The sequence below is a fragment of the Oncorhynchus tshawytscha genome, linkage group LG24 (genome assembly GCF_018296145.1).
Source record: "Oncorhynchus tshawytscha isolate Ot180627B linkage group LG24, Otsh_v2.0, whole genome shotgun sequence".
Taxonomy (NCBI): domain Eukaryota; kingdom Metazoa; phylum Chordata; class Actinopteri; order Salmoniformes; family Salmonidae; genus Oncorhynchus; species Oncorhynchus tshawytscha.
The window spans coordinates 4434503-4449351 of record NC_056452.1 but is presented as its reverse complement, the minus strand read 5'-3'; the positions used below and the strand labels follow the sequence as shown (position 1 = coordinate 4449351).

The following is a 14849-nucleotide window of genomic DNA, read 5'->3' as shown; positions in this document are numbered from 1 at the left end:
TGAGATTTCACAACTTTTTTAAACCATGACCAGAGAGAGACAGTCAAAGAAAACAGCAAAGAGTGAGTTTGTGTTTAAGTTTTTATTTAGCACTGTCAGCACTGTTTTTTTCCAACACCTTTACAAATGTGCTTCTCCCTACAACCAGCACTACAGCTGCATTGAATGAGTAGCCAAGTATATTGATAGGCCTGCATTTTTATTATTAGCGGCTCGTCGTGTCTATTCTAATATTGAGGAATATTTAACTTCAAAGGAACAACATTCATTTGTGTATGAGACAGAAATAATGTGGTTCTTCTCGAGTTTCGTCATCAGGCGGAAGACATTGTCCCTTCTCTCTGGTCAATCTCACCGGTGAGAGAGAGCAGGGACTTTGAGAGGCAAACCCTCTGCTGTTCTCTCCCTCCCTCTGCTGAGACTGACCATCAGCTGCATGCAGGTACCATTAGTCTGGTAAAATAAAAAAGTACATTACTTAAATGTATGCTCAGCAGTGCCTCGCAAGTAATAAAACTGATCAATTTTGTTATCATGTAGCTCAAGTTTTGAAATATAATATAGTCTGAGAAGAACAATATTGTCAAGGCAAGCATAGCCAATATGCTGTGATAATGTATTAGGCCTACTGCACAAACCTCATTCCTGCAGAACTGTTATTTATTAGGTTAATGCTGCATGGGTTTACATTTTTTAAGTCATGTTTTTTTTTTAAATATCTGAGCGGTAGACCTCGGCTTGCATTTTGACTCCGAAAGTGATCTTGACTCAGAAAAGGTTGGTGACCACCATTTTAAAGGCACAACTATTTGTGTTTTGAGCCTGTTTTCAGGGATAAGGCTGAAGAAATGTAACGTCTCAAATTAATTAATTGGAGCTATATGAAGAGAACAACTTAATAGCTTCAAACAATGTAAAATACAGAAACTATCATGGTTGGTATTAATGCTGTTCTCTCTGCACACACAGGAATGGGAGAAGAAATCCACCACCTAGGGGTGAGCAAGACTTTCCCTTTGATCTCTGATGACATTTGAGGTCATCATTATGACCCATGGCCAGGTCAGGTGCTATGCTTTGGCTGCACTGGGGGGCTAGGAAGTAAAGGACACCACCCTCACCACCTCCCTGCCCCTACACCTGCCTCTGTCCAACCAGAGAATAGGACAGAAACTAATGGCTCCACAGAAAGCCAATTAGAGACCAGGCACACCTGTCTACTGGAAAACCAATGCCACTGGACATTTCTAGATTTGAAAAACGATTTAAGTTGTTTTTTTTCCATAAAGTCACATTTTCATATTGTCACATTTTTTAAAAATGTTTAAAGTGGTTTTTTAATAATATACAGTATTATTTTTTGAAATATGGAGCCACTTTCCTCTTATACCAGCATGCCACAGGGGACGACCCCCCTACCATGTCTACCATTTGGTACAGGCTGATAGCCAAGATGTAAATACATATTACACTGTTCTGTTTACTTTTTTACTTGTATGCTAGCTAAAACTTGCACTTTTATTAAAATAAAAAAACTTAGTACTGACATAAATACTGGCTTGCTGATACATTTTATGTGCATTTCATAATGGAATTTAATTTCAAGTTGCCGGCACAGTCAAATGGGTCTTCATGAACACTCTTCTATTTATAAATTCATAACGTAAATCAGATTTAAAAAAGACAAACAATTCATACATCGTATCATACTCATGTTGACAAATACATTTCTCTGTATATAAACAAGTAATTTTTATAGTTGCATACTGTAGCTATGAATATATATATTTTGTGTCAGTCAAAAAATACTCAAGTCTTCTTCTTTCCAGAAAGAAGATTCATTCAATTTATAAAGCACTTTTTACATCAGCAGATGTCACAAAGTGCTATACAGAAACCCAGCCTAAAACCCCAAACAGCAAGCAATGCAGATGTAGAAGCATGGTGGCTAGGCAAGCACCCTAGAAAGGCAGGAAACAAGTAAGAATCCTAGAGAGGAACCAGGCTCTGATGTGGGTGGCCAGTCCTTTTCTGTTTGTGCCTGGTGGAGATTATAAGAGCACATGGCCATTTAAGGCCAGAATGTTCAAGCAGTTCAGACGTTTATAGATGACCAGCAGGGTCAATAATAATCACAGTGCTTGTAGAGGGTGCAACAGGTCAGTTGGCTTTTCATAGCCGAGCATTCAGAGGTCAAGACAGCAGGTGCGGTAGAGAGAGAGAGTTGAAAACAGCAGGTCTGGGACAAGGTAGCACGTCCAGTAAACAGGTCAGGGTTCCCTAGCCGCATGGCGGAACCGTTGAAATTGTAGCAGCAGGGTGACCAGGTGGACTGGGGACGGCCAGGATTCATCAGGATTCATCCAACTGACATTTACTCCTGAGGTGCTGACTTGCTGCACCCTCGACAACTACTGTGATTTTTTTGACCATGCTGGTCATTTAGGACATTTTAACATCTTGGCCATGTTCTGTTATAATCTCAACCCAGCAAAGCCAGATGAGGACTGGCCACCCCTCATAGCCTGGTTCCTCTCTAGGTTTCTTCCTAGGTTTTGGCCTTTCTAGGGAGTTTTTCCTAGCCACCGTGCTTCTACACCTGCATTGCTTGCTGTTTGAGGTTGTAGGCTGGGTTTCTGTACAGCACATTGAAATATCAGCTGATGTAAGAAGGGCTATATAAATAAATTTGATTTGATCAGGCCAGGAGGTCCTGAGGCATGATCCTAGGGCTCAGGTCCTCTGGGAGGGGAGGGAGAGAGCGAATTAGAGCGAGCATACTTAAATTCACACAGGACACCAGATAAGACAGGAGAATTACACCAGATATAACAGACTGAACCTTGTCCCCCGGCACATAGACTATTGCAGCATAGATACTGGAAACTGAGACGGGTGAGTCGGGGGACGCTGTGGGCCCTTCCAACGATGCCCCCGGACAGGGCCAACCAGGCAGGATATAACACCACCCACTTTGTCAAAGCACAGCTCCCACACCACTAGAGGGAAAATCTTCTCCACCGCACAAACCCAAGGTGGCGCAAAACCGGACAGGAAGATCACGTCTTTGATTCAACCCACTCAAGTGACGCACCCCTCCTAGGGACGGCATGGAAGAGCACTAGTAAGCCAGTGACCCAGCCCCTGTAATAGGGTCAGAGGCAGAGAATCTCTGGAGAGCGACAGCAAGGGCAGTTCGTTGCTCCAGTGCCTTGCCGTTCACCTTTGCGCCCCTGGGCCAGACTACACTCAATCATAGAACCTACTGAAGAGATGAGTCTTCAGTAAGGACTTAAAGGTTGAGACCGAGTCTGCGTCTCTCACATGGAAAGGCAGATCATTCCATAAAAATTGAGCTCTATAGGAGAAAGCCCTGCCTCCAGCTGTTTGCTTAGGGACAATAAGGAGGCCTGCGTCTTGTAACCGTAGCGTACGTGTAGGTATGTACAGCAGGACCAAATCAGAGAGATAGGTAGTAACAAGCCCATGTAATGCTTTGTAGGTTAGCAGTAAAACTTAAAATCAGCCCTAGCTTAACAGGAAGTCAATGTAGAGAGGCTAGCACTGGAGTAATATGATTCATTTTTGGAGTTCTAGACAGGATTCTAGTAGCCGTGTTTAGCACTAAATTAAGCTTATTTAGTGATTTATCTGGGGAGCCTGAGAGTAGCAGATTGCAGTAGTCTAACCCAGAAGTGACAAAAGCATGGATTAGTGTTTATGCATAATTTTTTTAACAAAAAGCTTCAGGTTTTTGCAATGATACGAAGATGGAAAAAAGCTGTCTTTGAAATATTCTTGATATGTTCGTCAGGGTCCAGTGTAACGCCGAGGTCCTTCACAGTTTTATTTTGAGGAGACTGTACAACCATCAAGATGAATTGTCTGATCCAACAGCAGATCTCTTTGTTTCTTGGGACCTAAAACTAGCATCTCTGTTATGCCCGAGTTTAAAAGTTTTAAAAAATGTGTCTGAATACCCATACTAGCGTACTACATACTTAAACTGCATTCTATATACTCATCGTCGCATACTATTTAGCACATACCATTTATTCAAAAGTATGCAGTTTTCCACGTCTGCAACACCTGATTGACTGAGTAGGTGGGGCGGGGCCGATTGCGGGTGGAATTTTCGAAATTCAACAGACATGCATCGCATTAACCAGCCTGATAATAGCTGCTTTCCAATTTGATTAATTTCTCTACTCTGAATACAATAGGAATACTCAGGCTGGTTACAGGCAGACTATCACATACAAACAATACCACAGTAGACCATCTATCCGATTTAAATAGGCTTAACACAAACATATAATTTGGTTCCATTTCAATATATTTATTATTGAAACCAAAGTGCTGTAACATATATAAATTAAAAAGTACACACACCAAATGTTCAACTCAAAAGACCATTGCACATAAAAACGTGGACAGTCGGGTGCATCGCAAATTTAGAACCGCTGGACAGCAACATAAACGAGAGCACTGGTTATTGGATATGAGATCAGAATGACTGCTAAGGCTTGATCCATAAAACAGGTCGCAGTGGTGGGTGGTATATGGAGCATTGGTGACAAAACGGATGGCACTGTGATAGTCTGCATCCAGTTTGCTTAGTAGAGTGTTGGAGGCTATTTTGTAAATGACATCGCCAAAGTCAAGGATCGGTAGGATAGTCAGTTTTATGGGGGTATGTTTGGCGGCGTGAGTGAAGGAGGATTTGTTGCGAAATAGGAAACCGATTCCAGGATTGGAGATGTTTAATATGAGTCTGGAAGGAGAGTTTACAGTCTAGCCAGACACCTAGGTATTTGTAGTTGTCCACATATTCTAAGTCAAACCTCCCGGTCGTGGCCGGTTATGACAGAGCCTAGGCGCGAACCCAGAGCCTCTGGTGGCGCAGCTGGAATGGTTAAGGGCGCTGTACTGCAGCACCCTTAACAAACCTCCCGGGTGGCGCAGTGGTTAACACAGTGTCCAAAGAAGGGATGTATACAGAATGGTGTCGTCTGCGTAGAGGTGGATCAGGGATTCACCCGCAGCAAAAGCGACATCGTTGATACGTACGGACAAATTCTGCCCGGGAATTGAGCCATGTGGTAACCCCATAAAGACTGCCAGAGTTCCGGACAACAGGCCCTCCGATTTGAGAACTAGTTGGTGAACCAGGCGAGGCAGTCATTTGAGAAAGGCTGCCGATAAGAATACAGTGATTGACGAAAGCCTTGGCCAAGCCTTGGTCGATGAAGACGGCTGCACAGTACTGTCTTATCGATGGCGGTTATGATATCGTTTAGTACCTTAAACGTGGCTGAGGTGCACATTTGACCAGCTCGGAAACTGGATGGCACAGTGGAGAAGGTACAGTGGGATTCGAAATGGTCGGTGATCTGTTTATTAACTTGGCCTTTGAAGACTTTAGAAAGGCAGGGCAGGGCAGGATGGATATAGGTCTATAACAGTTTGGGTCTAGAGTGTCATCCCCTTTGAAGATGGGGATGATCGCCGCAGCTTTCCAATCTTTAGGGATCTCGGACGATACGAAAGAGAGGTTGAACAAACTGGTAATAGGGGTTGCAACAATGGCGGCAGGTAATTTTAGAAAGAGAGGAACCAGATTGTCTAGCCCAGCTGATTTGTACAGGTCCAGGTTTTGCAGCTCTTTCAGAACATCTGCTTTCTGGATTTGAGTGAAGGAGAAGCTGGGGAAGCTTGGGCAAGTAGCTGCGGGGGGTGCGGAGCTATTGGCCGTGGTTGGGGTAGCCAGGAGGAAAGCATGGCCAGCCATGGAGAAATGCTTTTGGAAATTCTTGATTATTCATGGCTTTTTCAGTGGTGACAGTGTTTCCTAGCCTCAATGCAGTGGGCAGCTGGGAGGAGGTGCTCTTATTCTCCATGGACTTTAGTGTCCCTAAACGTTTTGGAGTTAGAGCTACAGGATGCAAATTTCTGTTTGAAACGCTAGCCTTTGCTTTCCTGACTGACTGTGTGTATTGGTTCCTGACTTCCCTGAAAAGTTGCTTATTGCGGGGACTATTCGATGCTAGTGCAGTCCGCCACAGGATGTTTTCGTGCTGGTCGAGGGCAGTCAAGTCTGGAGTGAACCAAGGGCTATATCTGTTCTAAGTTCTAACAATTTTTGAATGGGGAATGCTTATTACTTTTATTACTTTTAAAGAACGACCAGGCATCCTCGACTTACGGGCGAGGTCAATATCTTTCCAGGATACCCGGGCCAGGTCGATTAGAAAGGCCTGCTCGCAGAAGTGTTTTAGGGAGGGAGCGTTTGACATTGTTGAGTGGTGGTCGTTTGACCGCGGACCCACAGTGGACGCAGGCAATGAGGCAGTGATCGCTGAGATCCTGATTGAAAACAGCAGAGGTGTATTTGGAGGGCAATTTGGTCAGGATAATATCACCTAACATAACCAACTCTGAAGATAGATGGGGGGCAATCAATTCACATATGGTGTCCAGGGCACAGCTGGGAGCTGAGGGGGGTCTATAACAGGTGGTAACAGTGAAAGACTTATTTCTGGAGCGATTCATTTTTTAAATTAGAAGCTCGAACTGTTTGGGCATAGACCTGGAAAGTATTACAGAACTTTGCAGGCTATCTCTGCAGTATATTGCAACTCCTCCCCCTTCTATCTTGACGGAAAATGTTGTAGTTGGGGATGGAAATCTCAGAATTTTTGGTGGCCTTCCTAAGCCAGGATTCAGACACGGCAAGGACATCAAGGTTGGTGGAGTGTGCTAAAGCAATGAGTAAAACAAACTTAGGGAGGAGGCTTCTGATGTTAACATGCATGAAAGCAAGGCTTTTTCGGTTACAGAAGTCAACAAATGAGAGTGCCTGGGGACACGCAGGGCCTGGGTTAACCTCCCCATTACCCGAGGAACAGAGGAGGAGTAGAATGAGCGTACGGCTAAAGGCTATCAAAACTGGTTGTCTAGTGCGTTGGGGACAGAGAATAAAAGGAGTAGATTTCTGGGCGTGGTAGAATAGATTCAGGGCATAATGTACAGACAGGGGTATGGTGGGGTGCGGGTACAGTGGAGGTAAACCCAGGCATTGAGAGAAGATAAGAGAGGTTGCATCTCTGGACACGCTAGTTATGCTAGGTGAGGTCACAGCATGTGTAGGAGGTGGGACAAAGGAGGTATCTGAGGCATGTTGAGTGGGACTCCGCAGTAAACTAAAACAATGATAACTATCCTAAACAACAGTATACAAGGCATATTGAAATTTTAGAGAGAGATAAAGCTAGGCATAGAGCAATCACAGGTGTTGATTGGGAGAGCTAGCTAAGACATCAACGGGTAAGACAACAACAACAGGTAAAATTGCGATGAATGGGCAGAGAGGGTCAGTTAACCACACACAGGGCCTGAGTTCCAGGCTGGGGCCGACAGATAAACAAAATAAACTAAATGGAGTACCGTGATTAATGAACAGTCCAGCAGGCATCAGCTATGTAGCCAAGTGATCATAGGGTCCATTGAACAGCAATAGATGAAACAGTGAAGCCGCTGAGTATTCTTTACTATGCTAGCAAAGGGGAGACACAGCATTTAAACTTAGCAGGCCGGGGCTAGTAGAAGAGCCTGCTCCGACGCCCGGCAAATGCCGGTTGAGGGCACAGCGGATAGAGTTACATCAGCAGACCAGTCGTGGTGATACGACGGGGAACCGTGTCGACAAAGGGTCCAGGCCAATTGGCAAAAGAGGTATTGTAGTTCTAGTAATTTCGTTTGCTAGCCGGGAGATGCGCCTGGCTCGCGGTTAACTGGTGCTAGCTTCGGGACTGGCGTTTTAGCCACTATAGCCCCTCGGTAGCAGTTAGCTAGCAGTGATGATCCGATGCAAAGGTCCAGCTTATGGCAAGGATCCGGTGGAGTAGTGGATTCTAGCCGTGTTGGAGTAGAGTCTGGGAGGCATCAGCTATGTAGCCTAATGATCATTTCGCGGGCCGGGAGGTGGGCATGGCTCAGATCTAGTGTTGGGGCTGGGCCACTCGGTGGCAGCAAGCTAGCTGTGATGATCAGGACTAATGGTCCAGGGCCTACTGGTAGGAATCTGGTGTTGTAGTGGAGAAAACAATCCGATACTGTCAGGCTGGCAAGTATTATCCAGGCTAAAAGTATCTGGTGTCTGTGCAGAAGGTAAAGGCCGCTAGCAGTGGCAGCTGACAATGACTAAATAGCTAGTAGCTAATTAGCTGGTTAGCTTCTGATGGCTAGCTTCTGATGGAGGTTCTGGCTATGAGGTCTAAAAATAGCAGATCCGAATCACATTGGATGAGAGGCGGGTTACCAGAAGGTATATTTAACTTAAAAAATGGAAAAGAGATTGAACATATATTGAAATATATACAAAAAAAATGTACATGGGAGAACAACAAACCATGTCTGCACTGCTACGCCATCTTGGATCTCTTCTGGGAAGGCTTCCACTAGATGTTGGAACATTACTGCAGGGACTTTCTTCCATTCAGCCGCATTAGTGCCGTCGGGCACGGATGTTGGGCTATTTGGCCTAGCTCGCTGCCGGCATTCCAATTCATCCCAAAGGTGTTTGATGGGGTTTCTGTATGGACCATTTCTGTATGGACCTGGCTTTGTGCACAGGGGCATTGTCATGTTGAAACAGGAAAAGGCCTTCCCCAAACTGTTGGCACAAAGATGGAAACACAGAATTGCCTAGAATGTAATTTTATGCTGTAGCGTTAAGATTTCGCTTCACTGGAACTAAGGAGACTAGACCAAACCATTAAAAACAGCCCCAGACCATTATTCCTCCTCCAGCCGATGCGTGGCATTGTGCATGGTGAACTTTGGTTTGTGTGCCACTGCTCTGCCAAGGAATTCCATTTCATGCCAATGTTTGTCTATGGAGATTGCATGGCGGTGTGCTCGATTTTATACACCTGTCAGCAACGGATGTGACTGAAATAACCAAATCCACTCATTTGAAGGGGTGTCCACATACTTTTGTATATATGGTGTCTTAAACATTCTATTTTCACATACTGAGAATGCGTGATTGCGTGGTTTCCCGCTATTTGTTGATTTTGGTAGCGCATTCCTATATCTAAACTCAGCAAAAAAATAAACGTCCTTTCACTGTCAACTGTGTTGATTTTCAGAAAACTTAACATGTGTAAATATTTGTATGAACATAAGAATCAACAACTGAGACAAACTGAACAAGTTCCACAGACATGTGACTAACAGAAATGGAATAATGTGTCCCTGAACAAAGGGGCGGTCAAAATCAAAGTAACAGTCAGTATTTGGTGTGGCCACCAGCTGCATTAAGTACTGCAGTGCATCTCATCCTCATGGACTGCACCAGATTTACCAGTCCTTGCTCTGAGATGTTGCCACTCTTCCACCAAGGGACCTGCAAGTTCCCGGACATTTCTGGGGGGAATGGCCCTAGCCCTCACCCTCCAATCCAACAGGTCCCAAATGTGCTCAATGGGATTGAGATCCGGGCTCTTCGCTAGCCATGTCAGAACACTGACATTCCTGTCTTGCAGGAAATAAAGCACAGAACGAGCAGTATGGCTGGTGGCATTGTCATGTCAGGGTCATGTCAGGATGAGCCTGCAGGAAGGGTACTACATGAGGGAGGAGGATATATAGGTCTTCCCTATAACGCACAGTGTTGAGAAGGCCTGCAATGACAACAAGCTCAATCCGATGATGCTGTGACACATCGCCCCAGACCATGACGAGCCATCCACCTCCAAATCGATCCCGCTCCAGAGTACAGACCTCGGTGTAACGCTCATTCCTTCAACGATAAACCCAAATCCGACCATCACCCCTGGTGAGACAAAACCGTGAATCGTCAGTGAAGAGCACTTTTTTTGAGTCCTGTCTGGTCCAGCGACAGTGGGTTTCTGCCCATAAGCGATGTCTGGTGAGGACCTGCCTTACAACAGGCCTACAAGCCCTCAGTCCAGCCTCTCTCAGCCTACTGCGGATAGTCTGAGCACTGATGGAGGGATAGTCAGTAGAAAGGCCTCTTTAGTGTCCTAAGTTTTCATAACTGTGACCTTAACTGCCTATCGTCTGTAAGCTGTTAGTGTCTTGACGACCGTTCCACAGGTGCATGTTCATTAATTGTTTATTGTTCATTGAACAAGCATGGGAAACAGTGTTTAAACCTTTTACAATGAAGATATGTGAAGTTATTTGGATTTTTATGAATTATCTTTGAAAGACAGGGTCCTGAAAAAGGGCTGTTTCTTTTTTGCTGAGTTTATGTGATATCAACAGTGAGGTATATTTTCTTCATGATTTAAATATTGACTGGCTCTCATCAAGCTGCCTACTCAAGAAAAATCTTAAAACTGTAGTGCCTGCAACCTGGTTCAGGTTGTCAGTCTACCGACCAGGGTATTTACAAGCAGCACAGGAATGAAATCATCAACATGTATTGATCACAGCTTTACTAATGCTGCAGAAATGTGCTTTAAAGTAGTATCCAAATCCATAGGATGTCGTGATCACATTATAATAGCCATATCTAGGAAAACCAAAATTCCAAAGGCTGGGCCTAATATAGTGTATAAGAGGTCATACAATGTGTTTTGTAGTGATTCATATGATGATGATGTAAAGAATATTTACTGGTCTGTGGTGTGTAATGAGGTGCAACCAGACACTGCACTTGACACGTTTATGAAATAGCTTATTCTAGTTACTAATAAGCACACACCCATTAAGAAAATGATCTGTAAAAACTCTTAAATCCTCTTTGATTATGGTTATGGTTATGTTATGGTTGAGAGGGATGAGGCAAAAGGTATCGCAAATAAAGCCACCCCGGACATCCTCTGACAATCTGGATGGAAAATTACTGAGGATATTAGCGTACGATATTGCCACATCTTCAATTTAAGCCTACTATAAAATGTGTGCTCTCAGGCCTCGAGGGCCTACCTAAGAATAGTAAAGCCCCCTTTACTGACTCAAATAGCCAACCAATCAGCCTGTTACCAACCCTTAGTAAACTTCTGGGGAAAAAAATGTTTTTGACCAGATACAATGCTATTTCACAGTAAACCAATTGAAAACAGACTTTCAGCATGCATATAGGGAAGGACACTCAACAAGCACGGCACTTACACAAATGACTGATGACTAGCTGAGAGAAATTGATGAAAAAATGATTGTGGGGGCTGTCTTGTTTGACTTCAGTGCAGCTTGACATTATCGATCATAGTCTGCTGCTGGTAAAACGTATGTGTTATGGCTTTACACCCCCTGCTATAGTGTGGATAAAGAGTTACTTGTCTAACAGAACACAGTAGAAGCAATTGCGCAGGGTAGATGTTTAGGCCCCTTGCTTTTTTAAATCTTTACTAATGACATGCCACTGGCTTTGAGTAAGGCCAGTGTGCCCATGTATGCGGATGACTCAACGCTATACACGTCAGCTACTACAACGACTGCAACACTTAACAAAGAGCTGCAGTTAGTTTCAGAATGGGTAGGAAGGAATGTTAGTCCTAAATATTTCCAAAACTAAAAGCATTGTATTTGGAACAAATCATCCAATAAACCCTCAACTACATCTCGTAATGAATAACGTGGAAATGGAGTAAGTTGAGGTGACTAAAATGCTTGGATTAACCCTGGATTGTAAAACTGTCATGGTCAAAACATATTGATTCAACAGGGGAAGTCTGTCCATAATAAAGTGTTGCTCTACCTTCTTAACAACACTATCAACAAGGCTGGTCCTACAGGCCCTGGTTGTCGCACCTGGACTACTGTACAGTGTGGCCAGGTGCCAAAAAGAGGGACTAGGGGGAAATTGCAGTTGGCTCAAAACAGGGCAGCACGGCTGGCCTTTAAAAGTACACGGAGAGCTAACATTAATGACATGCATGTCAATCTCTCATGGCTCAAAGTGGAAGCGAGATGCAAATAGTAGAATCAGATTCAAAAAGCAGGTAAAAATACACCTTATGAAACAGCGGGGACTGTGAAGTAACACAAACATAGGCACAGACACATGATAACATACACACTATACATACACATGTACATATGGATTTTGTGTTGTAGATATGTGGTACTGGAGTATGGGCCTGAGGGCACACACTTAGTGTGTTGTGAATTATGTAATTAATGTATTGTAATGTTTTTAAAATGGTACAACTGTCTTAATTTTGCCAGAGCCCTGGAAGAGTTGCTGCTGCCTTGGGATCCATAATAAATACAAAACACAATCTGGGAAACATTCCTATCCTACATTGCCCCCAGGCAACCCCCCAAAAAAGTAGCCAAGGCAGGGGAAAAAACTGTCAGTTGCCACCTAGCTCTGTCCCCATATCCTAGTGTTTTAACACTGTCCCTTCAAATAAAAATAATGAAAGGGCACCTCGCTCTAACGGCACCAGAGGGTGCTCCGGCACCATTGGTGAGTGAGAGCAAACCAAACTGTGGGCTACTCACCACAAGAGCAGGGAACTGGTGTACATGCGTCAGATAAAGGTGACCTCCTTTATCCCTGGAAGAGCCTCTTGATCTTCGTTCCTGGCACTCTCCTGGGGGTAGTGTCAACAAGGAAGGTGATGACGACAAGCTGGGGCGCAGTTCATGAGGAGAATGCAATAAAGAGAGTTTGGACCCCACAACTCTACATTGCTCACATAAATTACCTTGAATTCCTGACTTTGTTTCTTAGCAGTTAGTTTCATGCATTGGCCAGAAAATCAACTAAAACGTTATGTATCGTGGGTTCAATAAAGGTTTTTGCTAATAATACTATCTTCCAGTGGTGTAAGGTACTTACTATGTGTTTGGGTAAAATTAACATTTTTGTTTCATTCTATAAACTACTGACAACATTTCTCCCAAATTCCATATCAAAATATTGTCATTTAGAGCATTTATTTGCAGAAAACTGGTTAAACCTGGCCATGACAGTGTCTTGATCTGGTGGTCCTCCATCCACACCTTGATTTACCTGGCTGTGTGGCATGGAGTATTGCCCTGCTGGGAAAAACAGAGCAGAAGGAAGCAAGTTTTCTTCCAGGACAAACTTGTTTGTGGCTTGATTCATGCGCCTTGCTGAAGCACCCCCAGATCCTCACTGATCCTCCACCAAATTTCACAGTGGGTGCGAGACACTGTGAATTGTTGGTTCTCTCCAGGTCTCGCACCCACTGTGAAATTTGGTGGGTGCGAAGAAGAAAACGTGCTTCCTTCTGCTCTGACAATGTTCCCCAACTCTGAGGGTTGGTTTTTCCAGGAGGACAAAGGTCCATGCTACACAGCCAGGTCAATCAAGGTGTGGATGGAGGACCATCAGATCAAGACCCTGTCATGGCCAGCCCAATCTCCAGATCTGAACACCATTGAACACCTTTGGAATGTGATCAAGAGGAAGCTGGATGGTCACAAGCCATCAAACAAAGCCGAAAAGCCTCAATTTTTGCGCCAGGAGTGGTAAGAAAAGTCACCCAACAGTAATGTGAAAGACTGGTGGAGTGCATGCCAAGACGCATGAAAGCTGTGATTGAAAATCAGGATTATTCCACCAAATATTGATTTCTGAACTCTTCCTAAGTTAAAACATTAGTATTGTGTTGTTTAAAAATGAATATGAACTTATTTTCTTTGCATTATTCGAGGTCTGACAACACTATATATTTTTTGTTATTTTGACCAGATGTCATTTTCTGCAAATAAATGCTCTAAATTACAATATTTTTATTTGGAATTGGGGAAAAATGTTGTCAGTAGTTTATAGAATTAAAAACTTTTTTTTTACCCAAACACATACCTATAAATGGTAAAACCAGAGAAATTTTGCAGTGGTCTCTTAATTTTTTCCAGAGCTATAAATAGTAAAAATAAAAACCCTTGAATGAGTCCAAACTTTTGACTCGTACTGTATATATAGTATACAGTATATACTGTATATATACAGTACTAGTCAAAAGTTTGGACTCATTCAAGGGTTTTTATTTGGACTATTTTCTACATTGTAGAATAATAGTGAAGACATCAAAACTATCAAATAACACATATGGAATTATGTAGTAATTGAAAAAGTGTTAAACAAATAAAAAAATAAATTGTATATTTGAGATTGGGGAGGCCAGTTCATCTGATGCAGCACTCCATCACTGTATTTCTTGGTCAAATAGCCCTTACACAGCCTGGAGGAGTGTTGATTCATCATCCTGTTGAAAAACAAATGATAGTCCCACTAAGCGCAAACTAGATGGGATGGCGTATCACTGCAGAATGCTGTGGTAGCCATGTTTGTTAATTCTGCCTTAAATTCTAAATAAATCACTGACAGTGTCACCAGCAAAGCACCCCCCACACCATCACACCTGCTCCTCTATGCTTCACAGTGGGAACCACACATGTAGAGATCATCTGTTCATCTACTTTGCGTCGGCGGTTGGACCAAAAATCAAAAAATTTGACTCATCAGACCAAAGGACAGATTTCCACCAGTCCATTGCTTGTGTTACTTGGCCCAAACAAGTCTCTTCTTATTATTGTTGTCCTTTAATAGTGGTTTATTTGCAGCAATTCAACCATGTCGGCCTGATTCCCGCAAGCTCCTCTGAACAGTTGATGTTGTGATGTGTCTGTTACTTGAACTTTGTGAAGATTTATTTAGGCTGCAATTTCTGAGGCAGGTAACTCTTATGAACCTATCCTCTGCAGCAGAGGTAACTCTGGGTCTTCCTTTCCTGTGGCGGTCTTCATGAGAGTCAGTATATACAGTACCCCAAACTTTTGAACGCTAGTGTATATTTAGGTGAAAGAAATGTGTGTGTGTATATACACTGCTCAAAAAA

General features: G+C 43.4%; 1 protein-coding gene across 4 annotated transcripts in view; it reads left to right on the top strand.

Annotated features, from left to right (window-relative positions):
• The window catches only part of afap1l2 (actin filament associated protein 1-like 2), a 144855-nt gene extending 143303 nt beyond the window's left edge, over window positions 1-1552 (top strand). For all 4 annotated transcript variants that reach the window (XR_006079770.1, XM_024387086.2, XM_024387085.2 and 1 more), the window contains exon 19: window positions 970-1552. Coding sequence is in view for 3 of the 4 variants with exons in the window: in XM_024387086.2 (XP_024242854.1) it covers window positions 970-996 (27 nt within the window). In the remaining variant the exon portion in view is untranslated. The remainder of the gene's footprint in view (window positions 1-969) is intronic.
• Window positions 1553-14849: the final 13297 nt, after the last annotated feature.